Raw genomic sequence first — 23,772 nt, forward strand, 5'->3', positions numbered from 1 at the left:
CTTAGTTTTTGGGTACTTGCCAGGTTCTTATGGCCTGGATTGGCCACTGTTGGAAACAGGATGCTGGGCTTGATGGACCCTTGGTCTGACCCAGTATGGCATTTTCTTATGTTCTTATGAGTGGAGCCCATCTCACTTGTGGCAGAAGAGTGAAGCTGCAAGCAGAGCCTATCCTGCTCGTGGCCAGAGAAGACAGGAGAAACAAGAGTGCCTGTGAGAGAGAAGTGTGGAACTGTGCTCTGAGGATGAGTATGTGCCAGAGAGAGGGAGCCTATATGGAAGAGTGTGAGAGAGTGAGATTAGCCTGTATGTATCTGAGAGAGATTGGGGGTATGTGTGAGGGTGGATGCGTGTTTGTGTGTGTGTGAAGTAGCTTGTATGAGGGTGGGTGAGAATGTATACAAGAGAGGGGGGGGGGTGTATGTGGGAGAAACTAGCCTGTGTGAGAGTGTATGCATAAGAGTGGGAGCCTGTGCACGTGCATGAGAGAGAGGGAGCTTGTGGGAGGACTGTATATGAGAGAGGTCAAACTCTGGGAGTGAAGGGCTGGGGGTGGAGATAGAATGGAAGGGGGATTGAGTGAGGAGAGCAAAGGAGTTTGGGGCCTGTGAAAGGGGTTTGGCCAGTGAAGTAAGAAGAGAGTCAGAAGGGGCACTCTTACAGTGTAGTTTTAGGGGAATTCTGCTCATTACATTTTCAGCTAATTATTTTGCCCAATATAAAATGTGCAGAATTTTGCGGAATTATACATTTTTGTGTGCAGAATTCCCCCAGGAGTAATGGCTTATGCTCCCTAGCCTGCAGATGAAGACAGAACAAAGGTTTGCTGACCCTCACCCCTTACAGCAGGGGTTGGGAACCCATGGCTCGCGAGCCAGATATGGCTCTTTTGAGGGCTGCATCTGGCTCGCAGACAGTCGCCACACTTTCCCACTGACCCAGCTGCTTCCCGGTCCTCCTCCGCCCGGGCTTAAAATGCTGTCAGCCCGGGCGGAACGCGGCAGGAAAGCTGGAGTCGGCGGCACCGGCGTGCTCTCTTCGCGCCCCCCCCCCCCCCCCCCCCCCGCGGCCCGGAAGAGGAAGTGAAGAGTATCGGGTGCCTGCGCGGCAAGAAGAGGCCACGCTAGTGCGCTCGGCATCGGCCCGAAGAAAAGAAGACTGCAGCGCGGCTCGGAGGAAAATGAAGAGGTTCAGCCGCGGCCGATGGGACTCCGCCTCCGCGAGGGCTGAAAATGAAGAGGTGAGCATTGGGAGGAGGCTGCTGCTGCTGCCGCGAGTTCCCGGGGTGGGGGAGAGAGACAGTGAATGAGCGAGCAAGCATGTGTGTTTGCTCGCTCATTCACTCTCTCTCCCCCACCCCGGGAACTCGCGGCAGCAGCAGCAGCCTCCTCCCAACGCTCACCTCTTCATTTTCAGCCCTCGCGGAGGCGGAGTCCCATCGGCTGCGGCTGAACCTCTTCATTTTCCTCCGAGCCGCGCTGCAGTCTTATTTTCTTCGGGCCGATGCCGAGCGCACTAGCGTGGCCTCTTCTTGCCGCGCAGGCACGCGATACTCTTCACTTCCTCTTCCGGGCCGCGGGGGGGGGGCTGTGTGTGTGTGTGTGTGTGTGTGTGTGAGAGAGTGAGAGATTGCATGTATGTGAATGATTGAGAGCCTGTACATGTGAAAGAGAGTATGTCTGTGATTGAGAGCCTGCCTGTGTGAGAGAGAGAGAGCATGAATGTAAGTTTACCATTGGGAACCTGTATGTGTAAGTTTGTGATTGAAAACCTGTTTGTGTGAAAGAGTATGTGTGTATGATTGAGATCCTTTGTGTGTGAGAGAAATCATGTGTATGTATGATTAAGAGCCTGTGTGTATAAGTAAGAGAGAGATCATGTGTGTCTGTGTGTGATTGAGAGCTGGTTTAGGTGAGGGGAGTATGTGATCGAGAGCCTGTGTGTAAATGAGAGAAAGAGAGGACATGTTTGTAAGCATGTGAATGAGAGTCTGTGTGTGAGAAAAAGACAGCATGTATTTATGTGATTGAAAGCCTGTGTGTGTGTAAGCGTGAAAAGATAGACAGCATGTGTGTAAATGTGTAATTAAGAGCCTATATAAGTGAGTGAGAAAAAACATGTGTATATGTGAGTACTGAGAGCATGTGTGTATAGGTGTGTCATTGAGAGCCAGTGTGAGAGAGAGCGCTGGTATGTGACTGAGAGAGGAGAAAGTTCCAAGCAAACCACCCCACCTCCTGCTAATTCAGAACAATCTCAGGACACCTGGATATCAAACGTTCCCAGGTATGCAGAGCAAAAAAATTTTTGTATCCTTATTATTTTTCATTACTGGGTCTTTGTGTCTGCTATTTTGAAATATTTTGTTGGTATCTGGAAATGTTTTATATGTGTTTTTAATTATTGGATATTCCACTCATTAGCTGTTTCGAAATATGTTCTTTTTGTTAGTACAGTTTTACTGCTGATGATTTTATATTTCTTGATTTGTTTTATAAGGATGGGTGATGTTTCTTTTTTCCTTTGTTACACTGCATACAGAGACTCTGGCTTGTTGCAGTTTCCAATTCATTTTTTTCTGTATGCTTCGTGTTATGCGTTTTGGTCTCTCTATTCTATGTTAGGTGAGGGACAGCACGTGATTCAGGTGAGGTTTTCTGCTGGCGTGTAGTTTCTGTGTAGGACTCTATAGCAGCCTGACTTGGTCCGTTTTCCTAATAGGAGATGTATTGGTGTCTTAAGGCCTGGTGTAATATTTTCAGAGACTTATTGTACTTTAAAAGTGTGATCTTACATAAAATGCACACATTTACTTATATTTAGTTTTAAACATATTGTATGGCTCTCATGGAATTACATTTTAAAATATGTGGCGTTTATGGCTCTCTCAGCCAAAAAGGTTCCTGACCCCTGCCTTACAGGGTCCCACGCTGCACCTAGAGTGCTGGTATTCTCTATAACAAGCTAAGAAAAGTATACTCAAATTCCTTTGCCTTGGACACATTTGGGGGTGGGGAAGTCAATCTGCCAACAGAGGAGCATAACTAGGGACCTTAATTTTTGGTTGAAACCTATTTTCAGCCTAATTTCATTTTTGGCTTAAATGTTGGAAGGGGGGGGGGGGGGGTGGCTGCAGAGGCCATGATAAAAGGCACAGCAAAAAAAAATAAAAAAATGAAGCCCCTCCCCGCATCGTCACTTCTGCTCCCCATACCTCGATCCCAGTGCTCCTAAAATAGGAGGGATCTTGGCCTTGCAGCACCTTAGTTCCCTCTTCTTGCTCCATGGCTGCCGGCACCTGAGTGATTATCAAGGGGCAACAAAAGGAAAAGAGCACAGAGCAGGAGAAGATCCAAGGTCTTGCAGGGCGGCAGCTCTTTAGGAGGTGAGTGAGTGATGGCACAACGGCAGCGCCAGGGGGTACGGGAGTGAAGGAGGTGGATGAGGGGATTTGGGGGGGGGGGGGGAAGGGAGTGAAGGGATTATGGGAAGTAAGAGTGAGGGAATTGTGGGAGTGGAGGAGGTGGATGGGGGGCATCAGAAGAAATGAGGGAATTGCAGGGGAGGTGGGAACAGAGAGCAAATTTGGGGAGAGGATGGGGCAGAGGACAAGAGTAAGCAGATGTGGGTTTAGGGGGAGAGGAGGGGCTGAGGTGAGAGGGCTGCCTTATAGTTTTTGTTGAGGGGGGGGGGGGTTGACTCCCTTCTCCAGTTCCTCCTCACCATTCTGTTCCCCCCTCCTCCTTTCCTCCTCTCCCACCCCCTTCTCTTGCTCTCTTTTCCCACCCCAACCCTCCAAAAGAAAAACAAAGGCTCAGTAGGTCCAACATAGTACTGTAAACTATGTTGAGGCCACAGAACCTTCATTGCTTTGCTTTTCTTAGGGACAGGCCTCTCCTCTCTCCTTCATCCCTTTTAGACCTCTCACCTCTATCCTCATCCTCTCTTCTCGTTAAGCATCCCACCTCTCTCCCTAACCCTACTCCTCCTTGCTCTCTCCCCATCTTCCTCTTCAGCTCCTTACACCTCTCCCCATCCTCCCCTCCATCTCTTCCTTCGGCCCTGTTCCCACATCTGCCTTTTGTTGTTCTATCCCTGCTCCCATTCCTTCTCCTCTTACTCGCTATTTCCTCCCTCCCTGCTCCCACCTCTATTTATAATAATTTTATTTATAATGTTTTCATACCGTTATTCCGTAGAAAGTCATAACGGTTCACAACATAAATAAGCGGTAAACAATAAGAATATAAATACATTAAATTGTTCAAGATAAGCATCTCTGCCCACCTCCCACAAGAAAAATGGCAAAGGCTCGGTGGTCCTGGCTTTCTATAAAAACCTAACCCCCCCCCCCCCCCCCCCCCCAAATCCTAGCATAATTCTTAAAATATAAATTGTTTAGAAAAGGCACAGTCATATGTGGAAACACCTACATTTTTTTTTTCTATGCATGATTGGCCCTCTTCCAAAAAAAATTTAAGTTAAGAATTGTAGTTTTTCATGCCCTCCCCCCCCCCCATCCTCGCTTCTGTTCACCAATCTGAGCTCTGATATTCACCCCAAAAAATGAGTAATTTGTTTCCATTAATACTTCTCCCATTATTATTGTTGTGAAAATAAACCCCTGATAGATTCCTGGGGGGGGGAACCCGAAAATAAAAGGGTGTCTAAGCATAACCTTGCATCTGGACTGGTCTGGTTGGACTCAAGGAATTGAAATTATCAGGTAAGAGTAAGTAAATTTCTCCATGTCTTATGTTCCATTGCATGGGGATACCATTTTAGAGTCAAGATTAGAAAATGTTTTGCAGGTCTATGGATCCAGAAAGTCGCTTTTGTTGGTATTGTCCCCCTAAGAAGGCTCTCTCAGCCTATAACTTTTACCTAGAGACATTTATGTTGGTGATGTCTACAAGAGCTCAGTGTTAAAGCAGATGCATTGCCACATCTTTCACAGCATTAAGGGTGCATTTTAAATTTTAAAAAATGTGGGGTGAGGGAAGGAAGAAACAAAATGAATAGATGCGAGAGAGTTAAGCTGCTTTTTTGGTGCTAGATATCTTTTTAAATGGAGCATTCTAGGTTAAGAACATAAGAAATTGTTATGCTGGGTCAGACCAAGGGTTGGTTCCATTGGTGTTCTTTAGATAGGGAATCTAATCTAATTTTGCTAAATAAACTCACTTTCCAATGTTTCAGTACTACTTACTGAAAATGGATTAATGGAGAGGTGGATGGGGGAGTTTTATTTTTTTTAATTTTCTCTTCCCCTGCTAGTTACATTTAGCATTTGTCAGTTTCTTTTCTCTTTATTTCTTTCTCTGCAAATCTTTTCATGCATTATTTTGGCAACTTGAAGTACACATGTTATGCAGACAAAGCTTCTTGAATCAGTCTGTTTCATCTTGTCAGCTAGGAGAATGCAGTCTAAGCTGAAAACTCCATTTTGAATAAAGTCCCAGCAGCAAGGGTGTCAGGGGATGCTCAATTTAGAGAACTAAGCAAGTCTGACTTGGTATGTGTGTTTATTGAACCCAAGTGTCTTATTTTCAAGGTGACTTTTAGCATTATTAGGGGCATTTCAGTTCCGTCACGGGTTGATATCCTGTTGGTTAAAGGAACGCCTTTTAGGACAGAAGAAAAAAGCCTTTCAGTCCGAATTGTCGTGTAGTGTACGCGTGTAGGCAGGAGGGGAGTCTCAGTGTATGAAAGATAGGTAGGTCTACAGGTGAGGGTGCGCAAATATTTGGCTATGAATGTAACTGTATCCTGTTTCCTACGTCTTTTGTCTCCAGCTTCCAAAGGAGTTGTCTTCTGAGGCATTTGACAAGACCATCTTGAGAGCACTAAACCAGGGATCCCAGAAGAGGGAAGAACGGTATCACCCAGATCTAGAGACTATCATAAGGTAACGACTACCAGAGTAAAACCACTGTATCTGCCTTTGGTAATGCCAGTGTTGTGCCGACTGAGGATTTCACAAAACGATCTTGTTTAAAGCTTTTGGGGGTAGCTTCCAAAATGATTCACATGCTTAGAACTGGGACTTTACATCTGCAAATATACTTTACGCGTGCAAGTTGGCTTTTATTTATTTTGGAAATTTTTATAGGCCACCTTTATAGAACCTTAGGCAGCTTAAAATAACTGACATCCATAAAATAAAGGGGACAAAATAACAATCAGGTAAAACAGAATTCGGATTTTTTTTTTGTTTTGTTCTTTCTAAAATTGCTACAATATATGCGAATGAATTGTCAACAGGTTTTACGTATGTAAGTGCACTTTAAGTGTGTAAATGGGCTTTTGGAAATTGCTACGATAGTATATGTTTATGTGCGTACCTCCTTGCATTTAGCCCAGCATGGCCTCTTCTTAAAACTACCCCCTCCCCCCCGGAAAAGGAAGTGATGTACAGCAGCCGCATGCAGGAAGAATAGACCATGTTTGTGCGGGCAGCATCAGCCTGAAGAACAGAAGAGGAAGGCAAGGCCTGAAAAATGAGCAGCAAAAGAGTAGTAACGTGAGCCCCCGCAGCCAGAGGGACTCCTTTCTCGAGGCCGCGAGGGCTGAAAGTGTAGGAATACTGCTGCCATTAGGGTTAGAAGTGTAGGAGGCTGCTGCTGCCGCTAGTTCGGTGGGGAGAGAGAGAGCAAGCACATGTGTTTGCGATCCTGTGTGTGTGTGTGACAGCAAATATGTAAGTTTGTGATTGAGAGCCTGTGTGTATAAATGAGAGCTTGTGTGTCTGTGTGATTGAGAGCTGGTGTAGGTGAGAGTATGTGATTGAGAGCCCATGTGTAAGTGAGAGAGAGAGAATGTATGTGATTGTATGTGTGAAAAGACAGCATGTATGTAAATGTGTGATTTAAGAGCCTATATAAGTGAGAGAAAAAGCATGTGCATATTTGAGTGATTGAGAGCCTATGTAAGTGAGAGAGCACGTGTATATGTCTATGATTGAGAGCCAGTGTGAGAGAGAGCTTGTGTGTGACAGAGGAGAAAGTTGCAAGCAAACCATCCCTCCTTCTGCTAATTCAAAACCATCTCAGGGCACCTGGATATCAAACGTGCCCAGGTATGCAGAGTAAAGCATTTTTTTTTATCCTTATTTTTCATTATTGGGTCTTTGTGTCAGCTATTTTGAAACATTTTATTGGTATCTAGAAATTTTTGATAAGTGTTCCATTCAGCTGTTTTTCTGTTTTTTGTTAGTATGGTTTTACTGCTATTTTATATTTCTTGATTTGTTTTGAGGACTGGTGATGTTGCACTTCATACAGAGACTCTGGCTTGTTGCGGTTTCCACTTCAGTTTTTGTCTGTGTGTTTCTAGTTATGCTTTATGGTCTCTTTATTCTTTGTTAGGTGAGGGTCAGCACATGTGATTCAGGTGAGGTTCTCTGCTAGCGTGTAGTTTGTGTAGGGCTCTATAGCAGCCTGGTTTGGTCCGTTTTCCTAATGGGAGATGTATTGGTGTCTTAAGGCCTGGTGTAATATTTTCAGTGTTGCCTTTTCTTAGGTAAGGTGGTTACTGTTTAAGTGCTGAAATTGGTGCTGTTTTGGTATGTGATTTATTTATGCAATTTCTGTTCAGACAGTACTTATCGTTCCCTCGTGTCATTCTTAACAGTAAAAATACTGGGCCTTTTTATATTTTATTTCCGCTGTGAATTGTAATGAGCAGTGTCACACACATTAGCATAGTCTGTCAGGTGTGTCATGATGGGGGGGAAAAGGTTGAAAACCACTGATTTAGCCAACGACATTGTATTAAACCTACTAAACTCCTCTTGCACGCTGCAGCTGCAAGTGTAATGCACAGCTACTGATGATTGTTTTCCCTTTTTTATTTTTTGCTTCATCCACAATTGAAGAAAATATACCCCCTCAGCTTTCTACTTCCGTATCTTTCATCTGATCGTGCTGCAGGAACATTAACGGAAGGCAATTTTAAAACTACTTGCATTGCTGCAAAGTGTATGACTACTTCATACCTGCCTTCTTTGCGCCAATTTTCAAGGATAAATTATTCATGCACTTTTTTTTCCCCCCCCCTTTTGAAAACTGTCCAAGGGGGGAAAAAGAAATTACCTGCAGAGATTTGTACCCGCTTTTTCGGTGAATCCTTTTTTGACCAAAATTATGCGCATGATTCCCCCCCCCCCCCCCCCAACCCCATCCCAGGAATTCCTTTTTTGACCAAAATTATGTGCATGATTTCCCCCCCCCCCCCCACCCCATCCCAGGAATTCCTCCACTACAGTATGGGTAAAAATACATGCCATATGTACTCTTATCTGCACACAAAGCGATCAGTAAAGTGTTTATTTTTTTTTTATTACTGAACAAGTGCAGTAGCTCCTGTGCACATGCTGCTCCCTCATACCACCCCCACCCCCCAGTCTTTTCTTTTTATGGTCTAAGCTTCTGCTTGACCATGTACCCTTCCTCTTCTCCCCCCTCCCCCCCTTCTTGAAAAGCTTCTTCTCAAACTTGCTTCAAGTTGTCTTGCTGCCTCAATTGCTCTCTTCAGTGCTATACAAAAAAAAAGAAATTCAAAAAAAGTTCAGCTTCAAAGTGGTCTCTTCTAGTGGCTTCAAGGATTGTATGTGTGGCCACAAGATGTCAGATGGCCGCGATATCTGCTATAGATGCATGGCACTGGACCACGACTCAACCAATTGCTATGACTGAGGCCAGATGTCACTGAGGTCCCAGAGGATCAGAGCCTGGAAGAACTTTGTAGATTGGTGAAGTCTGCATCTTTCCTCCTCCTGGAGCAGGGCCACTTTGGGCTCCCCGCACACCAAGTTGAGCAGGAGCTTCTTGAGCAAAGTTCCCCCAACTGTGACGCCAGATCCTGAATCAAGAGTCAAAAAAGACACAACAGAATCGAGAGCAGGAGACAGCAAGCCCCCTTGACTTACCTACAGGCTGCTTCTGGGGCTTGTCACTGCAGAAAAAGAAGCACCATGTTTTGGACCCAGAGGTGCAGTTGGCACACCAAACATTGATGATGCATTGAACCTCTGCTCAATTCTCCCCGTTGTATGCGTCGTCTTCAAAGGGCCCTGTGGTCCAGATGGAATCCACAGTCTCAAGACCATTCTGTGTGTCTGAAGCTGCGGGACTGAGCAAGACTCAGCTTGCAATGGTGGATGGACTTGTAAGCACCTTAGAATGGGGAATGGACTTGATAACTCCAGTCTGAATTGTAGAGATAACCTTTAACATAAGGCTTGGAGTAACTAGCATGGAGAGGCAGTTCATACCATAAGAAAATTGCTAGGCAGACTGGATGGACCATTTGGTCTTTCTGCTGTCATGTATGTAACAGACAATTGGCTTTTGAAAATAATAAACAAAAAGATGCTGCCTAAATCTTGAAAGCTTGCCAAAGCCACCAAATTACCAGCCACATTCGAAAGAACAACTCTCCATACTACAAAGGGAGTTAAATCAATTCTTCAATCAAAAGCAGTTCAGCCTTTTCCCAAATCACAAAGGGGAATATGATTCTTCTCAAAATGCTTCCTAATTCTGAAAAAAAAAAACCAGGCTATCTTCATCTCTTTTAAAAGAGAAAAGTTCAAAATAAATTCAGTAGGTGCAATCTTACCACACCTACAAAAAAGGGACTGGCTAACATTCTTGTATCTGAAAAAAACATCTGTGTATATATCCCAGTCAACAGGTCTCGCCGGAAATATCTGATATTCACCCTAGAAGTCAAACATTACTAGCACAGAGCTGTCTTTCGGACTCAAAACATCTTCCCCCCCACCTCAGAGTATTCACCAAATGCTTAGCAGCTGTTGCAGATCATCTAAGAAAGAATGCACTACCCATGCTTAAGACGTCGGACTAATATTGAGTACTTCCTACAAAGACTCAATACTAAGGCCTTTAACTCACTTACTCTTAATGATGTGATTGCTATTGGAAATAGTTTTCATTACTAGGACCTTTGTTTCTGATGTAGCCATTTGCTCAAATGGTAGCTTCGTAAGTTGCATCAAGACGGTCTTTAAGTCCTATTTAGATGCTAGTTCCGAGGGAGGCTGATGACGTCAGCAGAGCGAGTGGAAGCCTGATCCACCGCTCCTGACCGACCCGGTGGGAATCGAGCAAATCCGCAGCCATCCAGCGAATATTTGCGGCGAAAACCACAGCGTTCTCAAAGGCAGCCCCCAGCCCATGTCGTGCCGCAAAAAAGGGCCCGATTTCCAGAAATTCTCCTACCAAAAAGTGGAAAGGGAGCCGTGGGCCGAAAAATCCAAGATGGCGGCCGCCACTGCCACGGAGCCCCCAGAGGAGGAGGACGATCGGAGCCTGGCAGCAGACTCAGAAATACCGACCCGGGGTGAGTTTAAAACCTGGTTCCGGGAACTGAGACATGATCTTCAGGCATTTAAGACTGAAATTCGAGAGGTGGTGGGGGAGCTCAGGGAAGAAGTCAGCGACATGGGGCGGCGGATATTTGAATATGAGACGCTCACTGAGGCACAAGCTGAAGCAGTTACTGCATTGACTGCTGACACTAAAAATATTGCCCAGGACCTACAACAATTGTCCATGAAGGTGGAAGATCTGGAAAATAGGAGCCGCAGGATGAATCTGCGCTTTAGAGGGGTCCCTGATGAGCCGGAATATACTGATTGCTCTCAGATGCTAGTTCCTTTAGTGGAGGCTTAATGTTGAACAGACCTTTTATAAATGTAGCTGCTAGTGGTTGTTGTGAAATTGGTTTTCCATGAACAGTGAGATTTTTTTTCACTGCCTGGTTTGCATATGAATGTCCCTATTTTCACACAAGAATAATTACAGCTTCAAATATAATTGATTTTTGGGTTATCAGCAAAACACAGCCACACAATCCAGCCCTCCTGCCCAGGAAATATGCATAGCTTGCACTCAGGGACACTAGTATGGCCGCACATGCTCAGAAAGCAAAGTTGAACTTTTTGGTCTTTGAGAGTAAAACAATCCAACTTGTGTCATCGGATGATGTCACTCATCTTGTGTGGCTGGCTGTTTTGTTATACCCGGATAACACCTGTCTGTTACAGGTAAGAAACTTTGCTATCCCATGTCCTGCACGCTGCCAATTACCAAACTCCAGTAACTCATGCTGTAGCTAGGAAGAAGCTTGCAGGAATACACATGTTCTCGGGCAAACATGTTGAAGCGCCACTGCTGGTGACTTGTTGCTAAGGCCTGGATCTGAGTATCAGGCAGTAGTGACTTTTTTTTCTGTGGCATACTTGATTTGGTCTGATGGCAAACCAGTTGGGAAATACTGATCTCTGTAGGCCTATCTGTGTATGCTGCAGCAGTCGGTGAGGCTAAGCAAGAGGAGAAACAACTATTTTTCATCCCTTAAAGAAATGGCGTAGCTTTCTAGATGTTACTAGAATTGTGGTATTAGAATGGCCCTGTAGTGGTCATATCGGTAAGCCTGTGACGTGACTTGTTCCCAGATTGGTCCTGGTTATATCCTGGGAGAGCAGGCTATTGAGAGGATATGCTGAATTTCCTCTGAGCCGAGAGCCCTCTGTGCAGCTCTTATTAAAAAAAAAAAAAAAAAAATGTTTTTAAATAAATGGAGCACTTTTATTAAAGGTAGTACACAGAGTTAATTTGTCAATGGCAGCCTCTTCTTCCAGGCTGTTTCACTGCTGGGGTGTAGCTTTGAGACAAACTCATGAAATCACAGTAAGGAGAAAACTCGCAATGAGCAAGCACATTTTGTTTATAAACTCACAACTCCCAAACTGGGGATGGTGGCGCTCAGGAAGGGACTGGAAATCTTTCAAAACGCATAATACAGAATGCCAGTAAACATGCTGGACTAGAATGAAGAGGTCAGAAAGCATGTACTTTACATTTATATACAACTGATTTTTAATGATCAATGTGTTGCTTATGTAACAAAAAATAAAGGAAATTGAAAATTTACTTGTATTTATTGTCCTTTGTTCTGGATGCTCACAGCAGAGTATAGCATAAAAGCAGCAATGGCAGCATAAGATAATTATTTATTTTACAGCATTTAATCTTAGTATAGTTCTCTCTGTTATACTCAGGCAGCTGTTTTCATCGCCGCCGCAAGCCTTTCTACAAAATCTGCGAGTACGCACCTTCTTTCGATCGATTTCGCCAGAGTCCTTGCAGCCTCACGGTAAGGAGATGTCTCCTCGTCATTTTAGCTGGACGCGCTTGGAGTCTGTGCACTTTTTTTTTTTTTGGCCTGGGTAAAAGTACAGATTATAGCAGTATAGTAATGTTTTGCTTTTCCCTGCAGGTAATTTGCAGCCCTTTCTAAAGGCCTCTGAGCACTTCAAGGAGGACAGCTCTGAGGCTTCAAGTCAGGAAGAAGGTGAGGGTGCTGCAGGGAGGAGGGTGGTGAGGTGGGAATGCTGTACTCTTGGTTTGCTGTGGCAGGTTTATCTGTCTTGAGCTTGATGCTGGGTTGTGGTAGCAGATGGAGAACCACTGCGCTGGGCCGAGCATCTGCATTTTCTTGTCATGTTAAACTCTGGTGGTGGAGTCCCTTTTTATCTTATTTTTGTTCATTTTTTTTATTTCTTGATTCCTCACCCTCCCAGAATTAGACCTAGAGGAGAATTGTAAAACGATGTGTAAACCTTCATGACCAGTTTGCATCCTGGTTTGTTTGTTCTTGCCACTACAGTTTTCTAGTAACGTATGAAGTACCAAAGTATCTACCAATTTCAGCATGAAAGAGGAGGGGTCTAGTGCTCAGATCACTACATTGTGATTTAGGGGAAGTCCTGCGACAAGCAGGACAGTAATCAGCTACACAAGCGAGTGATGTAATCTTAGTGCTGAGATGGAAAAGCTCTTTTAAGCTCGCAAAAACTGAGGTGGTTTTCTGAGCATGTGCAGCTGCTGCTGGATGAGTTTCCACCAATCTATCTTTTTTTTTCTGCTCATGCAAAAGGACACATCTCTGCTGTGTCTTGCTGAACTTTTCTTTTGGGTTTTCTTTCCTTTTTCATTGCTCAAAGTAGTCTTTCTCTGAGGACAAGCAGGATGGTAGTCCTCACATATGAGTGACGACATTGGACGGAGCTTTGATCTCAAAGAATTCTAGAGCTTTCAGACATATCCTACTGAGGATGTGCGGTTGTAGTTCTTGCCCTGCCCCCCTAGGTAGAATCCCTTAGTCCATGATATAGCTAATAAATTGAGAAACCAACTCCCAAGGGAGGTGGGTGGGTTTCATGAGGACTAATATCCTGCTGTCCTCTGAGAGAACCTGTAAGGAGAAGGCAGGTAAGCAACTCTGCCTTCTCCAAGGATAAGCAGGATGGGATTCTTCACACATGGGTGAAAACTCAGCTAAAGGCTGCTCGAGCAGGGCAAAGTGTGGAACCCCACAGCGCTGAAAGCATCACATTCCTCCCATTTGCCTGTGAGGCAGCTGACCCAAAAACGGGTCTAGGTGGGAAGAGAGTTGGAGTCTACAAAAGAAACCCATTGATCAGACTGAAACACAAATACCTCGATGCGTAGCAGGGGTGCCTTAGGCAGGGGCATGATGCCAAGTTCAGCAAGAAGCATACTTTGCCTCATGGGACTGTTACAGCCAGGGTTAGGATCGGCAAACCCTGACAGAAAGGTAGGTCTAATTCCTTCTGGATTCAAGAAAAGGCCTACAGAATCAATCAAAAGGAGAAGTCTTGGACGAAAACTGCAGTTTCATTCGGTGTTGAAAGACACCCAAAAAAACCCACCAGGGTCAGAAAGCGCTTCAGAAAGAAACTGCAGGCCACTAACATCTGAAGGACAAAATGCCTTTGCAGAAGCTTGCCCAATGATTGGCCAATTGGCACAATGGGCAGAATAACCTAAGCAACACTTGGGAGAAGAAGCGGCAACAGTGGCTAAGACTGGCCGACTTGACTTGACAACATACCAGACAGATCTGATCGCCCAGGACAGATGCCAAAAGTGAGAGGATGCAAAGCAATCCTTAAACAGGATTGCTAGCCCAAAAACTCCTGAGTAGGGAGTTAAGCTAGGACTAAAGCTCACTATTTTAAGCTCTGGAATTTGTTGCCAGAGGATGTGGTGAAATCTTAGTGTAGTTGCATTTAAAAGGTTTGGACAAGTTCCTTACGGAAAAGACTAAATTATTATTAAGGTGAAATTGTAGGAATCCATCGTTTATCCTAGGGATAAGCAGCATGGAATCTACAATTTATAATCCTGCCAGATATTTGTGACCTGAATTGGCCACTGTTGGAAACAAGATACTGGGCATGATGGACCTTTTGGTCTTACGTTCTTAAGCAGTATGATCTTCAGTCACTGGTGGGAAAGGGACTGGAGTGTGGGAAACGGATCATTTGACCTTTGAGTTTGAGAAGGCATAGAGGGTCTCTGTTGTGGGGATTGGCACCTGCAGACTCGCCTGGTTGCAGGCCTCAGACCTCCAACCTGATGTCTGGGAAAAACTTGTTAATGTGCCATGCACTGGAGAGAATCTCTTCAGAGATAGTCAAAGAAGTGGTGGCACAGATGTCAGCACTGTGCAATGTGTCGGTAGCTCTCCACAGCCACTCCAAACCCACCTTCCTCTGCCAGTTAAGTACCCAAGCATGGGGATGAGGAGACACTTCTTCCAATTGAGGTGGCTGCATCCTCTGCTCCCTTGGTCTCATACACAACAGGCCCCTCGTGTTCACCCAAGGCAGCAACGGCCCCTAAGCCACAGATGGCACCTCATTCAAAACTTGAGATGGGGTTTTGACTGGAATGCTAAGAGCATGGCCTGCATCCATGTAACTGTGCTGAACATTCCTATCAGGCAGACTGAGGATTTACATAAACTGTTGGCCCAGTGTAACTTTGGACTTGTGGACTATGTATCATGAAAAGTGTACAGATTGCTTCTATTGTGTCTCCCTCCAAATCAGCCTCTAGCCCCAATTGGGATACTCTTCATGCAGGAATTGCTTCAAAAGGAGCTCTCCTCTCTTGGAGACCTTTATTTAATGCACTTATAGTCTGCAGCATCCTAAACAATTTGATCAGTACAGAGCAGAAAATAACATACATAATAAAACAAACAAAACATGCATATTAAAAACACACAAATAACAATAAACATAAATCAGCACAATAATATACTATCAAAATTAAAACATTCAAAAAAATGATTAAATACTTGACTAAAAATCACTACATTAAGCTGCTTTCTTAAAACTTATTCTTATTCCTTCATAAGGTGAGCATCCAAAATATTCCAAAAAGACAGCCCTGCAATTGTAGTTGAAACTATTCCACCAGGGGAAAGAGGGTTGGGGATTCTACTCAGTTCCACAGAAAATGGGACAACTCCTTATCTTAGGCCTAACAGCCTTGAACAAGTTTCTGAAAAGAGAGGTTAGATGATTTCCCTGGGCACCTTAATCCTTTTTATTAAAAAAAACAAAAACCTGGCTATATATTCTTTCTTGATCTCAGCGATACTACCTATAAAGAGATTCACAAGACACAGGCAATATCTTAGATGCATGATGGGGACAGTCACTTTCAGTTTTGCATACTGTCTGTTCGCCTAGCATCATCCATGTATGTCTTTACCAAATAATTTTCCATGGTGGCAGTGCATGTGTTTTCCCTATTTGGATGATGTGCAGATAAAGTGCACATCAGATAGGTGCCACAGAATCAATATGAATAAACCATCAGGGTGCTGGAGCCTGCTAGGGCTCATTATTTAACCCAAATCCCACTGGAGCCCATCTCATTCTGAGTTTATCAGAGCTCTGCTGGACATAGGTCAGTCAAGAGCCTTCCTCACATAAGAGGGCTACTCTGATATCCGCAGTGGAAAAGATACAAAGGAGTCATCAGACATTAGCATGGGATGTATTGAGGTTTCCTAGCTTTAGGGTGACAACAGTCCATGTAACTCCATTGGCACATCTCCATATGAGGAGAGCTCAATGGCTTCTCAGATCTTAAGTGGCTTCAGGCCACTTGAGATCTTTGGGACAGCATCCTCATCACAGCTACTCAAATACTCATGGCCTAGTGGTGGGGCATTTCCGATTTGACCAAAGGCATATCCTTTCAAATTTCTCTGTCCAAATTGTCCTCACCATGGATGCATCCAACCTAAGGTGGAGTTTCTACTCTGGAGCTAAAGCTAGTTTGGTATGCTCTGGAGGCTTTCAGAGATCAGTTGGCCAACTATCATCGTGGTCTGGATGCATAGTCAGGTTGCGATGTTTTACATCAACAAGAGAGGTATGGGATTGTAATTCCTGTGTCAGGAGGCTCTCCAGATGAGGGACTGGACCATCTCTCAGGGAATGGTTCTCAAAGCCATGTATCTAACAGGTGGGAAGAATGTCCTGGTGGACCTATTGAGTCAGATCCTAAAACACCACAGCTGGTCCCTGGACTGGGTGGTATAAAACCAGATATTCTGTGAGGGGGACATACTTGTGGTAGATCTGTTTTGCATGCCTTCAGAACAGGAAGTTTCCACTTTTCTATTTCAGGAAAAGGACCCAAGGCAAATGAGTCTCTGATGCCTTTGCCCTCAGTTGTGGAGTGGAGCAAAGGAGTAAGCCTAGTGGTTAGAGCAGCAGGCTACAAACCAGAGAAACCAGGATTCAAATCCCACTACCACTCCTTGTGACTTTGGCCAAGTCATTTACCCTCCTTTGCCTCTGGTACAAGCTTAGATTGTAAGCCCTCTGGAGATAGGGAAATATGTACAGTATCTGAATGTAATCTGTGTTGAAGTGCAGAAAAGCAGAATATAAATTAAATTAATTGGGGCAAGGACCTACTGTACATGTATGTACATGTACATGTATGTACATGTAAATGTAAGAACTACATTGGCGTAAAAATCCAACAGCTTCTAACCTCTCGACATTCAAGTCCACGATGCACCTATACAGAACATCCATCCTCCAAGCAAAAAGAGATTTCTACTCACAAAAAATACACCATTTCATCTTTGACCCCAGAGCGCTCTTCTCACTAATCTCATCCCTCACGAAACCTCCATCGACAGACATACCAGATGATAAAGCGGCAAGTAAAGCAGAAGAACTTGCAATTTACTTCAAGAATAAGATCCCAAACCTACTAATGCAGTCCAAGAACAACAACAATTTTACGCCAGTCACACCACATATTACCTTCCCATCACAAAAGACATGCCTGAGAGAATTCGAAATGACTGCCTCTTTAGAGATAGAAAATATCCTAAAAAAAATCAAACCCTCCTCACATCCTCAGGATACCATTCCCATCAATCTCCTCATCTCATGCGCTAAAACCATATCCAAACCCATTGCACAAATCATCAACTGCTCCCTATCCCAAGGGCTAGTCCCAGACTCTCTCAAAATGGCAATCATAAAGCCACTCCTGAAAAAACCCAACCTCTCACCAGATATCCCATCCAACTTTCGCCCAATAGCTAATCTACCGTTCATCGCTAAAATCCTAGAACGAGTAGCAAATAAACAACTCACAGAATACTTAAATGATAACAACATTCTCTCTCCAGCCCAGTTTGGTTTCCGCCAATCTAGAAGCACAGAAACCCTCCTAATCTCCTTAACAGATTCCATATTACTGAATCTTGAAAAAAGATGTCCTTGTCTACTCATCTTACTAGACCTATCAGCAGCATTTGATACGGTCAATCATAACACATTAATAGATCGACTGTCAGACATTGGAATTAGAGATACAGCTCTCAACTGGTTCAAATCGTTCCTTAAGAACAGACAATATAAAGTCAAGGTCAACAAGGAAGAATCTCAACCAATCACCTGCGACTTGGGAGTCCCTCAGGGATCATCACTCTCACCAACCTTATTCAATATATACCTCCTCCCACTCTGCCAACTCCTGCTCAACCTCAAACTCATCCACTACTTATACGCAGACGATGTACAGATTCTAATCCCCATCACCGAATCTCTCCAAAAAACTCTGGATTTCTGTAACACATGTCAACAAGCCATCAATAACTTACTCACAAGCCTAAATCTTATCCTCAATCAAAACAAAACAGAATACCTACTCATTTCTCAAGATGGAACCTACTCACTTCCCAGCACCAACTTATCCACCCAAATAACTTTGTCACCACAAGTCAGAAATCTAGGAGTTATACTTGATCACCAAATGAATTACAGAGCGCTCATCAATAACATAGTAAAGGACGGATTCTTCAAATTACAAGTCTTAAAAAGACTCAGACCACTACTCCATTTTCAAGATTTCCGATTGGTTCTACAAGCGATCATACTCACGAAAATAGATTACTGCAACTCTCTTCTAGTAGGCCTACCAGCAAACGCCTTAAGACCATTACAGATGTTGCAAAACGCTTCGGCAAGGATCCTAACCAAGACCAACAAAAGAGACCACATCTCACCCATTTTAAAAAGCCTACACTGGCTGCCCGTCAATTTCAGAATACGCTTCAAAGTGCTCTCATCAATACACAAAGCACTACACAACCTAGCCCCACTCATGCTCAAAACCCCTCTCCAACTCCACACCTCTACTAGACCAGTGAGACATGCCTACCGAAACAATCTCCAGATACCACCAATGAAATCAGCTTTAAGCAAAAGAGCATTCTCCACAGCTGGTCCTAAACTCTGGAATACGCTCCCGCTGGAACTCAAATCAGTGCAATGCCCCATTATTTTCAAAAAAAGACTTAAAACTTGGCTCTTCCACCAAGCTTTTCCATAACATCAGACAGCACAAGCTTCTCTGCCAAGGTCCCCCTTTAAATCATTTTCAATCAAACCATAAGAGAATCTATATAAGAACATCAGTTGTTGTCAACAACCTATAAGAGAACTATACAAGAACTAGACAAGTTCAATTCTAAAAACTCTTTGAACCCCTATTCAATACCCATAGAACAACACAAAGAATTCCATAGAACATCACAAAGAATTCCCCAAAGAATTCTTCAACTTTAACTCCTTGGCAGCCCAAAAGTACAAAATGCAATTCCCAACCTCCTGACAGTCTTAAAAGCTATACACAACCCCACACAGAAGTTATCTGCCTCTGCCTATATTAGGCTATGTATATTGTATTTCTTTGTTTAACCCCATATATTCATTTCCAAGTTATTCTTCCTGTTCTCTGTAAGACATTTGCTTGTCACTGTTATTGTTCAAAATGTAAACCGAATTGATCAGTAATTCTGTTATTGGAAAGTCGGTATAGAAAAGTTCTAAATAAATAATAAATAAATGTATCCTCTGATTCTGCTTGTTGCAAAGAATCTATTGAAGCTGAGAAGACTGGGAGTCCATGATGCTCATAGCCCCCTTTTGGCCAAGACAGAGTTATCTACCTAAGTAGTGGGAACCATCCATTAGAAAACCGATCAGACTGAGGAATTCCCTAGATCTCATCACTCAGGATAAGGACAGGTTGCACCATCCCAACATCAGATTCCTGGCTCTCACTGTCTGGATGTTGAGGGTGACTCTGCTATTTTTAGATCTGTCAGAAGATGTCTCATGTTTTTAGCATCAAAAAAAGATTCCATTGTAAAGTCTTGTGGACTGAAATGGGGGAGGTTTGCCTTGTGATGTGAACAAAAGGCCTACTTCACACAAAAATTGCTTGATTACAATCTACATTTGTCTGTCTGATCTTAGGACCACCTCTATGGGTTCACCTCCATATATTGGCACATATCACCAATATGTAGAAGGAAGACCCATCTCTATACATCCTTTGGTTGTCTTAGGTGGATTCTGTTTCATTTGAAGCCTTCCATCGGTCCTCCCGCTGTGTCTTAGGACCTGAACGTAGTTCTGACCCAGCTGACAAACTCCTTTTGAGCCACTGCACTCATGTGACCTGAGGTACCTGTCCTAGAAGGTTGTGTTTAGTGGAGGTCACTTCAGCACAGGGTGGGGTGAGCTCCAGGCTCCAGTACCTTATCCACCTTAAACTAATTTTTTTTTTTTAATCATGATTGTGTGGTTCTGTGTACCCATGCTAAGTTCCTGCCTAAGGTAGTGTCTGACTTCCATCTTAACTAGTTAATCATCCCTCCAACATTCTTTTCCAGGCCACATGTTCACCAATGCAAAAAAAGCACTCTACAGTTTGGACTTCAAAAGACTCTTGGCTTTCTAACTTCAGCAAACTGATGCCCATAGAAAGTGCACCCAGCTTTTTGTTTGTTCTGACACTAAAAAACTGGAGATTGCCAAACAGACTTATCCAATTGGCTAGCAGATTGCTTTTCTTCCTGTTATGCCTAACTGATCTGAATCTGGTGAGTCATGTCAAAGCTCACTCTGAGCCATGGAAGCGTTGATGGCTTCATGGAGATCTGCAAAGTTGTGATGCGGAGTTCTCTCCATACATTCACATCCCATTTCTGTGTGGACGGGGATTCCGAACACAAGAGTAGGTCTGGCCAGTCTGTTCTGAGGAATCTTTGGTGTAGACCCCAATTCCATTCCCTCCTAACATGTTCAATAGCTGCCTATCAACTATACATAGTATAATATTTATTTAAAAACTCTTATAGACCGCCTATGCAAATAAATTATTGATTTAAGCAGCTTACAAAATGTACATACATAAATTAAGTCATTACAGACAAATTAGAAATTGAGAATTAAAAGGAGATAAATATATACAAATGTAAATAGACACGGAGAGTAGAAGTATTGTTAAAGGCATAGATTAAAAGAGGAAGAAAGTTTTAGGGTGCTTTTAGGCTTACTGAAGGCGAGGGTGTATAAATGAGTTTTGAGAACTTTAAGTTCTTTTGAGTTTGAGATGAGACTGATATAATCTGGAAGTGAGTTCCATAAAGTTGGGCCTGCGATTGAAAACGCACGCCTAAGGGTCAAACCTAGCCATTTTTACTGTGGGGACTTCAAGTATGCATTTGTCCATTGTTCTTAATTGAAGAGAAGGCCGGTAGAGTCTTAGAGAACAGAGCCAGTAGAACAGTTGAAGAGTTGTAAATTAGGTTATGAATGATGGAAAGACCCTTGTATTGACTGTGGTAATCTAGAGCGAGCCAGTGAAGTGATGTGTTCTCTACGAGGAATGTTAGAAATTAGGCAAGCTGCTGAGTTTTGGATAAGTTGAAGAGGACAGATGGATGCTGGAGACAGAGGTATAAAGAGGGGAATAGAAGTGGTTTTAGTTCTGAGTAATTGTAGTTTAAAAAAAGGCCTAGTAGTTCTGCAAGACATGACCCAACAGCTTACTTCAGACTCGTAGATCACTTTGCCCCTGTACTGCAAGAAGCAGAAGAGCATGTGAAACATCTGATTTGATCAGCTTAGATGCTTTTGATGATGTCCTCCAGAGCATCTAATGTAGTCATTGGAGTCAGAAGACTAGCATGACTGTGGGCTTGGGTCTTTATGAGAAACTGATGTTCTTGTACAGGGGATAATCTTTTTTTGAACACAGTTAAAGAAACATCTTATTAAAAGATCATTGCTCCAGTCTCCTTACCCTGTCATCACCTATAACTGAACAGCCGTCTAGAAGCAGAAATGCTCAACCCCAGCATTATGGGAGGCAGTATTACTATTCAAGAAGGTAACAAACCTACTCTTTCAATGGCCTTGCTTACAACAGCAGAGCAAGCCAAGTGATAGGGACCGAGCACAGCCAACAAACACATTCAAATCCTAATCCTAGCTTTTGACTACAATATCAAAAAAGCTTCTCAATTAAATTCAAACAGCCTTCCAGAGAGGAAGGATTCAACACTTCAGCCTGCTTATGGGCTTTAAGATCCTATAATAAGAATATTGTTTACATTTTAAATCCTCTCCCCCAAAAAATCCACAGAGAATCATGACATGAATGCAGAATGGCTCCAGCTCCTCAAGCAAAAGCTGTTTGCCCTCCAAGCTGCAAAGAACACTGGATTCTGCTCCCATATATTTCCAAAGAAACCAAGTGGTCTCTGTTCTATCTTGGACCTCTGAGATCTCAAGAAATCCTGAAGAAAGCAAAGTTCAGGATGAACTCTTTAAGAACCATGCTCCCTCGCTTGGAGAAAAACTAGCTAACTAAGCATCTTTGAGGTCTAGAGTAAATACAAATCCCAATTCACATCCCTCGCAGAAAATTTCTACATTTCACCATAGCCAATGAGCATTACCAATATATAATTCTCCCTTTTGTGCATTCATGGTATCCTGAATGTTCACAAAATGCCTTGCAGTGTTTGAATTCAAAACACAATCACACTCAAAAACAACCAAAAAATAGAATTAGCAGAGAAAGTACAGAACCTAGGAGTTATAATCCACTCAGAATTAAGCCTAAAACAACATATATCCTTAAAAGTGAGAGAGGGATACACCAAACTCATGGTTCTCAGAAGACTCAAACCACTGCTAACGATTACCAACTTTCGTTCAGTGCTACAAGCATTGATTTTTGCAAGCACCGACTACTGTAATGCCTTACTACTAGGTCTACCATACTCATCACTCAGACCACTACAAATTCTACAAAACCACCGCTGCAAGAATTTTGACCGGAAAAAGTAAAAAAGACCACATCACTGAAACCCTAGCCGAATTACACTGGTTACCAGTTGAACAAAGAATTCAATATAAAACACTGCACCATACATAAATTAATACATAACGAAAAAGCAGATTGGCTTAACACAGCCCTCCGCGTTCACGTACCAAGCAGAAATATAAGATCAGCTAACAAAGCACTCCTTACAATTCTATCAATAAAAACAGCAAGACTCACTCAAGTAAGAGAGAGAGCTCTATCTCTGGCAGGACCCATACTGTGGAACACCATGCCTTTAGAGTTAAGGTTACAAAGTGACAGCAAATCCTTTCGAAAAAGCTTAAAAACCTGGCTATTTAAGCAAGCTTATCAAAGAGAGTAGGTGGAGTAGTGAAGCTGGCGAACTGCAAGGTAGGATCAAATGAAAATGAAAATCAAACACACACCATCACAATCAATAGGTGTGTAGCTGTATTTTTTATTTTTATATTACTTTGTCTTATCATCCATCACTATAAGATAAAGTGACACTTATAAAGTTAGCATTGCTTTTAATTCCCAAAAAAAAAAAAAAACTCCAAACAGTATTGTATCACATTCCAATTATTTTATTTTTAAAAACTATGTAACTGATATGGCACCTGTGTAAATTAATGTTTCAGCATCCTTATTTTTATGTGCCTATTGTAAACTGTTGTGACGGAATCTACTTAACGACGGTATAAAAAAGACTTAAAGTCATAGGATTCAACATAAGAACATGCCATACTGGGTCAGACCAAGGGTCCATGAAGCCCAGCATCCTGTTTCCAACAGTGGCCAATCCATGTCACAGGTACCTGGCAAGTACCCAAACATTAGATAGATCCCTTAGATCAATTTCACAGAATCCAATATGGAACTGATTCATAATAGATTTCATTGGGAGCTGCCTGGAAACCCTCTGCAGAGGGGTACATGAGCTGATAAAGATAATTTTAAACTTTTCTTATTAAACAAGTTTCTACATATTTATGAAACTGAGCAACATGGAGCCAACAATCCATGTTTCCTCTTTTTCACATCTCGGCATGTCAGGCTCAGTAGTATCTGAACTCTGTATTAGCACCTACAACCACTTTTTCTTTAACCAGGGACTGAATAGTTTAAAAAAAAACCAAACTGCTCCATTTTTAAAATCACTTACAGTTGAAAACCATATTTCCTA

General features: G+C 43.0%; 1 protein-coding gene across 2 annotated transcripts in view; it reads left to right on the forward strand.

The window, feature by feature from the left end:
- Window positions 1–23,772, forward strand: part of ZCCHC2 (zinc finger CCHC-type containing 2) — a 127,660-nt gene that overhangs the window by 59,559 nt on the left and 44,329 nt on the right. For both annotated transcript variants that reach the window (XM_029590298.1, XM_029590297.1), the window contains exons 5-7: window positions 5,796–5,908; window positions 12,089–12,183; window positions 12,307–12,381. In XM_029590298.1, the coding sequence (XP_029446158.1) occupies window positions 5,796–5,908; window positions 12,089–12,183; window positions 12,307–12,381 (283 nt within the window). The remainder of the gene's footprint in view (window positions 1–5,795; window positions 5,909–12,088; window positions 12,184–12,306; window positions 12,382–23,772) is intronic.

Source organism: Rhinatrema bivittatum, chromosome 2 (assembly GCF_901001135.1).
Source record: "Rhinatrema bivittatum chromosome 2, aRhiBiv1.1, whole genome shotgun sequence".
Taxonomy (NCBI): Eukaryota; Metazoa; Chordata; class Amphibia; order Gymnophiona; family Rhinatrematidae; genus Rhinatrema; species Rhinatrema bivittatum.